The sequence below is a fragment of the Pelecanus crispus genome, chromosome 1 (genome assembly GCF_030463565.1).
Source record: "Pelecanus crispus isolate bPelCri1 chromosome 1, bPelCri1.pri, whole genome shotgun sequence".
NCBI classification, from domain to species: domain Eukaryota; kingdom Metazoa; phylum Chordata; class Aves; order Pelecaniformes; family Pelecanidae; genus Pelecanus; species Pelecanus crispus.
The window spans coordinates 14,676,002-14,688,930 of record NC_134643.1 but is presented as its reverse complement, the minus strand read 5'-3'; the positions used below and the strand labels follow the sequence as shown (position 1 = coordinate 14,688,930).

At 40.0% G+C, this 12,929-nt stretch overlaps 1 protein-coding gene across 10 annotated transcripts in view; it reads left to right on the top strand.

The window, feature by feature from the left end:
- SLC26A5 (solute carrier family 26 member 5) overlaps window positions 1–12,929 on the top strand; it is a 42,246-nt gene that overhangs the window by 27,470 nt on the left and 1,847 nt on the right. For 6 of the 10 annotated variants that reach the window (XM_075715174.1, XM_075715198.1, XM_075715183.1 and 3 more), the window contains 12 exons: window positions 1,291–1,443; window positions 2,685–2,767; window positions 2,862–3,009; window positions 4,737–4,850; window positions 5,166–5,243; window positions 6,141–6,236; window positions 7,017–7,123; window positions 8,337–8,406; window positions 9,827–9,919; window positions 10,858–10,980; window positions 11,872–12,072; window positions 12,329–12,383. In XM_075715174.1, coding sequence (XP_075571289.1) covers window positions 1,291–1,443; window positions 2,685–2,767; window positions 2,862–3,009; window positions 4,737–4,850; window positions 5,166–5,243; window positions 6,141–6,236; window positions 7,017–7,123; window positions 8,337–8,406; window positions 9,827–9,919; window positions 10,858–10,980; window positions 11,872–12,072; window positions 12,329–12,383 — 1,321 coding nt within the window. Of the gene's footprint in view, window positions 1–1,290; window positions 1,444–2,684; window positions 2,768–2,861; window positions 3,010–4,736; window positions 4,851–5,165; window positions 5,244–6,140; window positions 6,237–7,016; window positions 7,124–8,336; window positions 8,407–9,826; window positions 9,920–10,857; window positions 10,981–11,871; window positions 12,073–12,328; window positions 12,384–12,929 lie in introns of those variants that run through there. The other 4 variants (XM_075715213.1, XM_075715221.1, XM_075715230.1 and 1 more) reach the window with 4 other exon arrangements.

Here is a 12,929-nt window from a genome sequence, read left to right as displayed (position 1 = left end):
GAATTTAAAATTGACAGTTCTGCTCTGAAAAAAATGTAACAGATCCCATGCAGCTAATTATTTATTTAAAGGGACATTTCTAATTGGAATCACAACCAAAGCTTTTAAGGTTATATGAGCATTACTTTTCTTGCTGTTATGAACAAGCAGAGTTGAAATGCACCTGAATCTGATTTGCCTGCCAGTCTAGGAAGCCCCAAGCTGTTACCACAAAATTAATGCTCTGGTTTTGCAGACAAGAACTCCTGAGTGGAAGAATAGGGAAGATCTCAGATATCTGTGGAAACCCAAGCTTTTGTGCAGATTGATAGCTCAGCAATAATGAAGCTTCAGGATTTTGACTACATGGAGGCTATAGAAAAATGCTTTGTGGGAATCTTTGTTGTATATTTGTGCAGATATAACAAACCTTTTGGAAACAAGGCTGCGCTGATGACTAATCTGAAATTTGCTGTTTAGTTCACTAATCCAGAAGCCAGACATGCTAACTGCCAAAGAAATAGGAGGGAAGGTATACATTCAAGATGTACTACCAGAATGTCTTGAATGTATAATATCCTGATAGTTGCTTCTGTCTGAAGACAGGTGTGTACATCTTCTTTCAAAGACCTCTCCAGAGGTCGTCTTTTTTTTTTTTTTTTTTTTGAAACGCAGTGGAAGAAGGCGGAGTAATGGTAGAGGGATCATTTACCCTCTAGCAACTTGTGTGTTCCAGCAAGCTTTCTTTTCTAACACCCTTTTAATAGTGTTTTCAACTAAAAGATATGTGGAATAATGGCCAGTTCAGCAGTGTTGCAAGATCACTCTTATTTAATCATATTGCTATTGTAACCTCAGTGGTTGTATCAGCAGCTTTATTGTTTTAGAATGGTTTATGCAGCTCTAAGTAGATGTGACTTGCCAAAGAATATTTGAAGCTATTAGAAGGAGTTTGCATTTATTGCTTCCAGGTAGCTGCCAATATGAAATATGTGTGAAAATGTTGAGGGTAAGAGTTGTGGTTTAGTTTAGACTTTTCCCCCCATGATAGTTTTTTCTCCAAATTTTTGCCCCATTTGAGGAAGACTGATACTGTAAATGATTGCAAGTGCATCTTTCTCACTGAGATACTCTGAACTTCTGTGTTTTATGGGAACAATGGGGATTTTGGTGAGGCACTGATTCACTGTGTTTATAAATGCAGAATAAAAACACAGCTGAACAGCAGTGTGTAATTTGCTCTTTTGTGGCAAATCTCCATGAAGATTATATTTTCTTAGGAATAATTATGATACTTCTGTTGTGTTACAGAGCATAGCTGCTGTGCTTTCAAAAATAACAACGACCAATATTGCTGCATTGATTGTCGGATTAACGTGCATTGTTCTGTTGTTGATTGGCAAGGAAATCAATCTCCGGTTTAAGAAGAAACTCCCAGTTCCTATTCCTATGGAGATCATTGTGGTAAGCCAGTTGTGAAATTCTGTAGCTAAATTATATAACTATTCTAAAGCTGTAGAAACTATCTCATTTTCTGTCAAGTTGTACTGAGCTTTAGAGTAACTTCTGTTGAGCATAATTCATTTGAGGCTTGATCCAGTTGAAGGTTTGGATACTTGTAAGGCTAGGGACTGACATACCCAAGTGTTAGGTGTAAAGTCTCGAAGAAGAATTGAAAACTCAGTTAAATGCCCACAGTCCCCGTATGGCAATGGGTAGGTAGAGATTTGTTGTAAAACCCACTCTGTCCTGGAGTTTTGGCACCGGAATGATTCTCTGCGAGATGCCACTGAGTAGCATTTCCCACTTGGAGTCCAAGAGCTCAGAACCCTCTCCTGAAGGAAGGTGCTTACAGATGCCTGTTTCAGAGGCTCTGCAGGGCTTGCTTGCTTTTTAAAATGCAGTGGTAGAAGGAAGGGCAGGAACCAGCGAGACTTAATACTCAACCTTCCTTTCTCTGTTTCTGAGACTGATAACTGACTGCAGCATTGATTCTGTTTCGAATGACTACTCTAAAATACATGGATAAAGCAGACTATCTTAATACACACAAAGCCCACGTCTCAAATAACATTTCATCTTGAAAAGTGGTTGGATTTAAAAATGAGTTCTTGGATAACTAGAGCTCTCAAACAACCTGCGCAAAATCAGAGCTGAGAAAGTGAATAACTGAAGGTATGGGTACAATCTATATAGAAGGAACAAAGAAAAGGGATGCTGTTGAGAGATGATGGAGGTGGTTTAATAGGGTATTTGATAGTAAGGCAATAGCAAAGCAATCTTACACCTGTTCCTTTCACTGCTGCTGCACCAGTTCTGTTTACATATAGCATGCCGGTTATGCACATGCAAATATGGCAGTGGAGACGTCCTTGGCTTGTCCTTGCATTTAATTTCCCAATACACTATTCTGCCTGAGCTTGACTCAGGCAAAAGGAGTTCGAGTGATTCAGATCATACCATAGCATGTTCCATTTAACTGTTTCCAAGAAACTTTTATAAAATCAGTGGGGGTTGAACATCATGGAGGGAAAATCATGATACTTCCTCCTTTTTATCTGCTTCTTTACCCCCTAAGTCTTAGAAAACTGATTGACAGATAAATGTAATCCCTTGTGTGCATTATTCGTAATCAGCTAACTGTTATTAGTTCTTCACGTGGCTTTATCTAGCTGATGTTTACAAAAGTGTTTGTGGATTTTTAGGTAATTATTGGCACAGGAGTTTCAGCTGGAATGAATCTGAGTGAGTCATATGGAGTGGATGTTGTTGGCAATATTCCTCAAGGGTAGGGATGATACATTCTTATTCAAACTATACCTTTTCCATATGGCATGTAGCTCTTATTATAGTAATTTGTAAATATTTATTTCATCTCTAAGGTTATGTGCACCAGCAGTTCCCGAGATTCAGCTCATCCCAGCAATATTTGTGGATGCAATAGCAATAGCAATAGTTGGATTTTCAATGGCTGTATCAATGGCCAAGATCTTTGCCCTTAAACATGGCTACACCATTGATGGGAATCAGGTAAAAGTATTGGGGTTGTTTTGTTGAAAATTCTCAGTAGCGCCTTTGTTACGTCATTAAAGTAGAATGGGATATTAGACAAAAATGAGTTTTTCTTTCATAGTGGAATCAGGTCAAGTTTTTGACAGCCTACACATTCAAATGCCGGGAATTATTTTAAGTTCTTCTTCTGGCTGTGCTTTAATAACCAGTTTCACTTTTAGCTTCATTTTGGGAAACTTGCTTCTGTTAGACTTGGACATATTTGTTGGGGGAGGCATTGCTTACCCTGCTGTCCTGATGGGCAGCTACTTTATCGCTGCTTTCTGTAATAGAGCGAAGCACAGAGTTCCATGTGATAAATACAATGCCTTATGTGTCAAAGAACTATTATTACAAGTTTAGAAATTCCAGTTCTGTTTTATAGCTTCTTTTTATTCCCACCCATTGCAAATAGGCAGCTCGTCATTTTCTGGGGCAGCACTTGGCCCTGTCCGTCGTTAGCATTCTGATTGCGATTTGAGTGATAAAGGTTAGGGACTCTCTAAAACTGAAACAATATGTCATCCTCACCGACTCTGTCCTTCCTGTGTAATTTAGAATCAATATTGCAATTGGATTATTGGTTGATATCATTGTGGTGTCAAGGGAGACAGTTCGTACGCTGCAACTCATTTCCTAGAGCACGCATCTGGCACAGCACAGATCAGCTGTTCCCCCTTCTCAAAATGGCTGTCTTCCTCAGAGTAAATGGAGTTTAAATGACTTTTACCTACAGAGTTTTATATCTGGTCAGATGAATTTCATCCTTCGTATCATTGTTTTCTGTTACCCAAAGAGAGAAGAGACAAATCCGTAGCTGCATGAATGGAATCAGCGCTATTTACATTAGTTAAAGTAATCATCACTGACCTGAGTTAAGCACCTAGATCTTTTTCCTCAGGAGGTGCCAGATGCTACTTCACCTGTATGTTAAACTATAGAACTCCTTGTCACCTGATGCAGTGCATGCTGAGTGTTTAAATTAATAAAAAAAGGACTGTACAAATGCAAAGAGAAAAACTCATTGAGAACTATTGAAAACATATAACTCAAATCACCTCAGTTACAAATAGCGGGATGCAGGGTAATCTGGGGAGGCTGCATTACAAGCAAATACTTTCTTACATGTCAGAAACACAATACTGAGGTAGATGGAGCTCTGATCTCACTCGTGATAACAGTTCTCGCGGGATCTTCCTGATGAAACAGTGGGCGCGTGTTGGTTTTTTCACGTACAGCCATGGATTACCACCCATGGAAACACAGTCAAGGCTGCTCTTGGTTCTAATAGTACTAAACAGATAGTTTAGAGTAGGAAGCAAAGAACAGTGTTTATACGGGAAACCATTTTCCATGTGTATTCAGTGTTAAAATTCAAGTTATCCCCAAGTTGAAGAAATCCTCAAAACAAGCAATGCTGTCATTCATTTTCGTTTTCAGTGTGACTCATTACAGTAACATTTAAGAATGGGAAATGTCTTGAACGCTTCGTCAGATCCTTTATTTAACAGATGATTTAACATGGATCAACTTGCACATGTGTGAGAACCACAAGTACAAGCTACAATAAGGTTGCTTATTCCCTACAATAAGGTTGCTAGAGAGCCCTGTAAATAAGATGTGGTTATTAATATGTATGGATAGCTCCAGCTTCATACAGTTGCTAGGTATAACTGCCTTTTGTTTTGCTCCATTGTTTAATGCAGGAACTTATTGCCTTGGGAATATGCAACTCTGTGGGGTCATTTTTCCAAAGCTTTTCAGTCACTTGCTCAATGTCTCGGAGTCTTGTTCAGGAAAGCACCGGTGGGAAAACTCAGGTATGTAAACCCAGATTTTGAGCCAAACAAAGTATGCTTTTTGGAGCTCCAAAGCTAGTCTGAAGCTTCACTAGATTGCCAGATTTCTGTGCCTCGGCCAGAAGGAATCACTGGAGTTTCCCATGTTCAAATCCAGGTTGGGCCAGGATAGCAGCCTGCACAACAGCCCAAAGGGATGAACTGAGTGGGAGGGATCAAAAGCTACTTGAATAACCAGCCTTGGGGAAAGCACAAGAGGGGTTAGCTGATCAGTAATACTACCCTGTGGGGGCACTTCTTAATACTCTCACATAATTTCTTGCTTCTCTTGTTCAGATTGCAGGTGCACTATCTTCAATTATGGTTCTGTTGGTACTTGTGGCTGTTGGATACCTCTTCGAACCACTTCCACAGGTAAGGGAGTTTTTTGTGTGTTAGGCATTGGATTGTCGGGGAACAGAGGCCAGCAAGTAATTGCTTAAAATAGAGATTGCGGGATCATTAATAAGCAAACACAGTTAGGCCTTGATCCTGAAACCTTTAAATTTTGTATGCATTTTTGCTGTAAGTTAGACTAGAAATTAATAATATTTTGATGGACCCAGCATGCTTTTTTGTTGTTGTTGTTTTTAATATTGGACATTCTGGACTCTGTCTTTAGAACATTAAAATGATACCTTCAAACAATTCTCCTTTGCAGCATAGGAATTCTGGGAAGAGGTTAAAAAGTTACTTTCTTTTAAAGTAGCAGCTCAGCTGGGAAAGGGTTGAGGCTAGGTGATGGCTCAGCATAATGAGTTGGTTTTGCTATAGTTTTGCTTATTTGTAGAGAAATACATTTATGTGAATAAATGTAGTCTCACTTAAAAAGGAAAAAAAACATAGTTCTGGGGCGTGCGTAGGATGATACGCAATTCCTGGGTTTTTTTAATAGGAGATGTACCTTGGGTTACACCTATATGACCCTTGCAGGAAATGTTTCAGTATATTGTAGAGTAACTTGAATTTGAGATTATAGCCTAGGTGCTTCAGGCACTATAATTGCATGGAGCTTGGGAATATGTGATTTCTCTTACCAGGAAAGAGTAGATCAAACTGTACTGACTCTGGCTTGCCATTTCTGCAGCCCCAGTAAAAGCGTATCTCCACTGAACTACTTGAAAAGATGTTTTTTTAAATGGAACATCTGTTCAGTAGACTTATATCAGTTGTACAAAGCACAGAGATACGGTTATTTGTGATGCTTTGACATTTTTATTTGGCATTGGGTTTATTTTGCTTCTGAAAATTGTATTTGTGTAATATTCCTAGACAGTGCTAGCTGCAATTGTAATGGTGAACCTGAAAGGAATGTTTAAACAGTTTGGAGATATCGCGCACTTCTGGAGAACCAGTAAGATTGAACTGGTGAGCAATACACAGCTCAGTGCAAATATTTTACTGTATTAAATTTGTTGTTCCTCTTCTTCCTAACCCCCAAAACAGGGTAGAAACTTATCATGGAGTTAGAAAATGGTGTTGCATTGCAGATGAACGTAAGACATGGAGCTGTGAGTACCCTAGGAGAGTGATCCGTTGCAGACAAGAATGTTTTTATTGTTGTTCGACAGCCTTTAACTCAGGTCAGAAGTAGTTTGGTTGCAGTAAAAGCAAAGCCTTTGCAGTGTTGCTATAGGAACCGCATTGAAGGCTGTGGGAATGTCTGAGAAGAATTTGCAATACAGTGTAAGAAACAAAACTAGTTGAAGGTATTTGCCATCTTTTAAGACAAACCAAAAACCTGGCTGGAGTGGGCCAGAACTAAGAGTGTATCGCAGGGAACAATTTGGTGGCATTTTTCTCCTGGATTAACTGGCTAATGGAAGTAAGTGGGAGCTGCTTGCATGCCTTGCATATTTTTTCTTTTTATCCTAAGGTATTTGGAGTCAGATGGTAACATGGGATTCCTTGGAGAACAGGACTTAAGACATTAATATGTGCCAGTTTTACAGATGTTATGTTAGTGTGTCTTGAGCTTTTATGCCCTTCTGAAAGGTTAAGGCAATTACAGCCTGCTTTCATGATGGATTACATTATAGCCTGTCCCTGAACAGAAGGGATACATAGGTTTTGAGGCTGAATTATGCTATTGTTTTTGCTGTTAACAGAAAAGGATGCATAATAATTCAGAACTTTTCTTTGTTTTAGGCCATCTGGGTGGTAGCTTTTGTGGCTTCTCTTTTCCTGGGACTAGACTATGGTTTACTTACTGCAGTAGCGTTTGCAGTGATAACCGTTATTTACAGAACACAAAGGTCAGATTTCTTCTTTATCAAAATTAGTGTTTGCTGATCTTCTGTGTGGTTTTGTTTGTTTAAGGAGTGCAAGTAAGCAGGAGACTGTTCCAACCTCTTCAACTGCATGCCGTATAGAATCTGTTTCATATGTAGATCGTGCCCTCTGGCTCTGATCCAGGGTTCACATTTTAGTTTTCTGAGAACAAAATTTCTAGAGGGCATGAAATGTGCAATTTCAATAATAAACAGAGGATTTTCAAATTCTTGTATTGGTTAACCTTGTTTTACTTTTTGTAATGCCTAGAGTTCAGAAATTCAAATCTGCTTGATGCTAGTTTCAGTAAATGATTACATTTTGTGTGCACTAATTGTCACAGTCAAGCAGAAGTTGTGTTATCACTAGATGAATGTTAAGGTATTTTACAAGAAAGTTCTAACTCATCAGAAAATTGTGCCTGCCCTTCTAATTTTTCAAATCACTTCTCCCTCCCCATTCAAAGTGACAAAGTTTTTACCATGAAGCTTTCCAGGTCTACAGCAAAATAATTTCTTGCATGTGTGGATAAGACTGTTATGTGAGGCTTCTAGGCTCAAGGTCTGGGATGTCTAGGTGGAAGATGTATAAAAGTGTTGGTTTCAGTCTGCATTGGAATGAAACCAAATCCTGAGATTTCCGCTCTGCATAAATAACAGTATTTTTCTGCCATCTCTATACGGTTTTGTTCTTGCAAACAGAACAGTAATGCACTTTGCTGTCACACTGCTTGTGAGTTGGGAATATTCATCTGCTCAGGCACTGTCCTAGGAGCAGAGTGGCTCTTTGAAATTGCAGCATGGTTTCTGCCAATATGAGCTTCCATATTTGCAAGATAGTCAAGAGAATTGCACCAGTTCACACCAAAGAGAATTCACCCTGTACCTTTGCATGTTTTGGCTGATGCGCTTCAGAAAATGACAGCATTACAGGAGTTTCTAAATTCCTAAACTCCTTGTGTGCTAAGTTTCTAAATTGTTTTTGCACTGACGGAAGCAAACTTGTCTAGTCACTAAATGGCCCCTTTATTATGTTCCTGCCATAAACTGCCTACTGCGTTTGACCACATTTAGATAAGCCTGTACCAGACAGGCACTGCAGAATGACCATTGAAAATAAGTTTCAGTCTGTATTGAATACTCACTTTTCTGCTTTATAAGGGATAATACTGAAACATTTGCTTCCATTTCTCTCTAGCCCTCAGTACAGAATCCTTGGTCAGATTCCTGACACAGACATCTACTGTGACGTGGAAGAGTACGAAGAGGTAGGAGTGTATTCTCCTGCATTGAAGAGTTTTATGTAGTGGAGCAAAGACACCTGTGGCAATTTGCTTAGCCCTCCCATACTGCACATATAGTGCTGTCTGCCTGGCATTCACCTGTGTTGAAGAGGAGGAAAATAAAATTTAATTCTAGTAGTAAAAGCTATTTTGTTCAAAATGCTAGCTTTTTGTACTGCATGTACATTTGACCAGGAGGTGATCAAAAGTAAGCTTTATGCATTGTACTAGCTCATACAAAATGGTAAGGTTTATAGGAATACCACTGCTAAACCTGCTATATGCAGAAGTGCATACGGGGCCACCTTCTTTTCTCGTGTGGCAGTATTGCATGAAATCCATGGAACCCAGGACCCAAACTGATCTGTTCTTCAGGATTACACAAACTGTTCAAAATAGCGTCTCCCTGCTTCCACCCATCCCCTGCTCATTAAATATACATGATTAATGGCACAGTTGCTCGCCATACACTTAGCTTCTTATAAATGCTATTTTGTTCAACCAAAAGTCAGTGAAAGCAGTACATTTTGTCAATATCATGGATATAAATATGCTGTATTTATTCACAAACAGCAGCAACAATTTTCTGCACTGTTATGTTCTCAGAGATGCTGCTGTGAAGGCTACACTCCCCTTTACTAAGGAACCAGTCTGTAAAAACCTCTATGAAAAGATGATGCTGTAATCTGAAAACATTCTCTCACCAGCAGTTCTGCTTTGAATATGATACAAAGCAAAAGTATATGTGGGCATGTTAATAGCTGTATGCAAAAGAAGAGGAGGTTCCATTTTTGTTATACTAAATGCAGTTAGCATTTCCTCCTCCTGTATAAAGACGGGATTGGCAGCATATGGCAAGCTGGATCTCTGCTGCTGGCCAGGTCATTTGCATGTAAAATGTCACAGTGCAGCCTTTTTAGAGATGACTTCATTTAAAGTAGAGGAAAGAAGGGATATCAAGACCTTTCTGAAGGCCTGTTTAAAACCAAAGATTTGAAAGAGGAGACAAGAAAGAAAAAGAGAGAAAGAAAGAGAGAAGTCAGTCATTATGCCTGTAGAAGGGGAGGCTCAAAGCACACATTCCTAGATCTGCATGATTTCCTAATGTTAATACCAGCTGCAGATAGCAACATCAGAGAACTGCAAATATGGTGGTACATTTAATTGTTATAGAGAAGGAGAAATGTTACATGGCATCAATGGTGTGCAGCATTACACCGGGAAAGGTGGAAGTTCTGATCTTCTGATTGGCTTTGCTCACAACAGTGCCGACCTTCTTTGTCTGACACATGCTGATCCGGGTTAGCTGTTGGGCTGCATGTTCATGTGTCTGGTGATCAGACAGGTGCTTTTCTTCTAGTGCAGGCAATACTTAACTGTGCACATCCAATATTCTTTTCCTTAGGTTAAAGAATATCCTGGAATAAAAATATTTCAAGCTAATGCATCACTTTATTTTGCCAATAGCGAGTCTTATACAGGTGCACTGAAGAAAAAGGTGAGTAAAGCAAATTCTTTAATGTCTGTGTCTTGAAAATTCAAAGTGGTTTCTGAAATATGCCCATCTTTCAACCCCTTTAGTATAGCCCCTAGCACAGTGTTTCTCACCCTGTGTCCTCTGGTAATCAGTAAAATATGAGAAGGTGACCCTCCAGCTAACTGCAGATCATCTTAGGAAGCAACAACATGGTGGGAGGGAATAAAAGGACAAAGTGTAGCTTAATACTAACCGCTTGTGAACGGAAAGTCTGGTGGTTGCAGAGACAAACTAGTCAAACACATTTTTTTTCAGAAGGAAATATGTAGGTGCTGAGCTGAAACCAAAATGTCTGGGAGTAAAAGCTTCCTTCTTGGGTGACAAACTTTACTGGAGTGTAAGACCGTGGATTCCTGTGGGCATTTAGTGCCTCTCATGAGCAACAAATTACCTGCATACAGTGTGCCTCACCTCCTGTCCAGCCCATGTTTGACTGGGTGGGAATGGCAGTAACAGAACCAGCTAAGGGCAGAACTGCCTGACTCAGTAGCAATTGCACCCTTACTAACTTCGGAAAAATTTTTCTGTAGCTCCCATGATGAGTCTTATACAAAACAGGTGGGTGGTACTTACCTTCACAAAGCAAGAGGTAGTAGTGATTTATGTCCAAATGCACTTCTCTCCCTTTTGCTCTCTGCACTCGAATCAGCATTCGATTGAAACATGTCACTCTCTGATTTCAAGAAAAGAATGTGATGCATCTCTTCCTCATCTTGTTAACAGTGCTTGCCAAGATTGTTCCTTCTTACCTTATACTGTTCTCACCCCCACCAAGGGAAACTGAACAATGCAGGCTTGTGTTTTAAATTTATGAGTGTGATGAATTCAGTGCTAATTGATACTGCAGTGTCATCCTAACAAGCTGAATCTCCTCTGATCGTGATTTCTTTTTATGACAGACTGGAGTGGACCCTTGTGCCATATTAGCAGCAAGGAGAAAAGCCCAGAAGAGGCATGCCAGGGAAATAAAGGCGGCAAATCAGCTCAGAAAGAAAGCTGTATTGAAACTAGTGAATTCTTCGGTAAATATTTACCTCTGCTTTAACAGCTAACATGCTGCTTTCTGGTGTTACTGTTCTTGTTTATACAAGGTACAGAGTCCTACTCGGGTAGGAAGGCTTAGGGAGCAAGCACTGTGCAGTGTGGACAGGCTACTGAGGGAACACCATTAAGGATCAGAGGCTCACTGCTGGATTGGATAATTGTGTTGACCCTTGATTACATTCGGGCAGCACATAGCAGAGCAGAGCCTTTCCACAGTCATACTGTCTCAGCAGTGGTGTCGGCAGAAATTGGAGGAAGCCTACCTCTGCCCCCCCCTGCACACTTGGAATAATCATGCAGAAATAGGATATAATAAAATCAATTCAAATTAGCAGCCCCTGTAATAAAAAGGTGCCATCTGCACTGCTGATCCTGGCGTGGTTAAGCGAGGCAGGTACATTGAGAAGGGTTATTTGAAACGTGCTTGTGCTTTTGTGCATGTTTAGATTCGCCCGCATGGTGGGAGCTGGTGTGCCCTTTTTACCATGGGGAACCAACCGAATACCTAACTTAAGAGCCCGGTTGCTTCTTTTGAATATATAGGCCTTGACAGCATCAGCAGGGATAAGGCAAGGAAATGGAGTAAAAACGTATGAATGGGTGTGTCAGTGTTTCAAGGAAATGGGTAATTCACTCCTAAGGTAACAGCTTTAAGCTGCTTGCATGTGACTGTAGAAAGGTTGGGCATAAGAGAATAAACCTTCATATACATAAGGTATGGAAGTATGTGTGCATGTAAAGCCAGTTTCTGTAATGGTTAGGAGCTGTACACCTTTTAAAGGCTGAAAGAACAGATGAGTATGGGGAGGAAGGGGATTACACTGAAAAAAAATTAGCTGTCATTAAGCTTTATTCATCTTCTCTCCCAGACTAATGACGTGGAAGCAAGTGTAAAACACGAGATAGCAAATGATGAGTTACCTGTAAACGGAAAAAATGCTAGTGTACAAGACACATCTCCTGATGAGCATGAACACTTTGTGGAGCCCAAAACAAACATCCACTCTTTAATTCTGGATTTCACCCCAGTGAACTTTGTGGATTCAGTTGGAGCAAAAACATTAAAATCAGTAAGTAGGGCTTTTTCCCCAAAAAAAACCCACAGAAACCTAGTAGGGAACCTGTCAGCATGAGACATAAATGCCAGCTCAAACACAGTCCAGTATCTCACCTAATCACGGTTTTAATTCTGTAGCTCTGTCAGTTTTAGCTGAATACTGGGGAATGTGGACTGTGCAGCTTTCACAGTAATTGGCTTACATCTTCCAGAACTGTGATGTGTACGATGATATGCCCGCATTTAACTTCCGTTTAACTCTGTTGCAGATTATAAAAGAATACAAAGAAGTTGGTGTCCATGTCTGTATTGCCAGCTGTAGCGGTGAGTTGGGCAGGGGGGAGCTTTATGGGAGAGATTGTGTTTTATCTCTTTCCCTCTGGCCCTGAAGTTTTTGCTGCCAGGTGCCTCAGTACTATCAGCACTTATTTCACATAAAATTGGATTTGAGGAAAAGCAAGCCCATATACATCAGAGCCTTTACTTTAGTGAAAGAAGAGCACTGATGTAATGAGTGCTGTGAGGACTAGATCCTGCTCCCATTTATTCCAGCTGGTGAATTGTAAATACCACACCAAACTTTGTATCTTGAAATTGTTGTAATAATGTAATATGGAGGAAAGCCTGCAATGTTCCAAGTTTCTCATATTTGGAACTGTAGCATCTTCGGCCAAGAATAGGACTCTGTGTATGTCTGGATAAGAGAATTGCCTGCTTGGAGTAGAAGTAGCATGTGATCCACCTGGCTATTTTAAATGTTTTACGTAATAACAAGTAAGAGAACAAGTTGTCGTCTTCTTCCTGAGAATCCGTTGTCTTCCGTCTTTGTACTTGTTTATGCACTGATGCCACGTTTGTTTTTTATTTTGT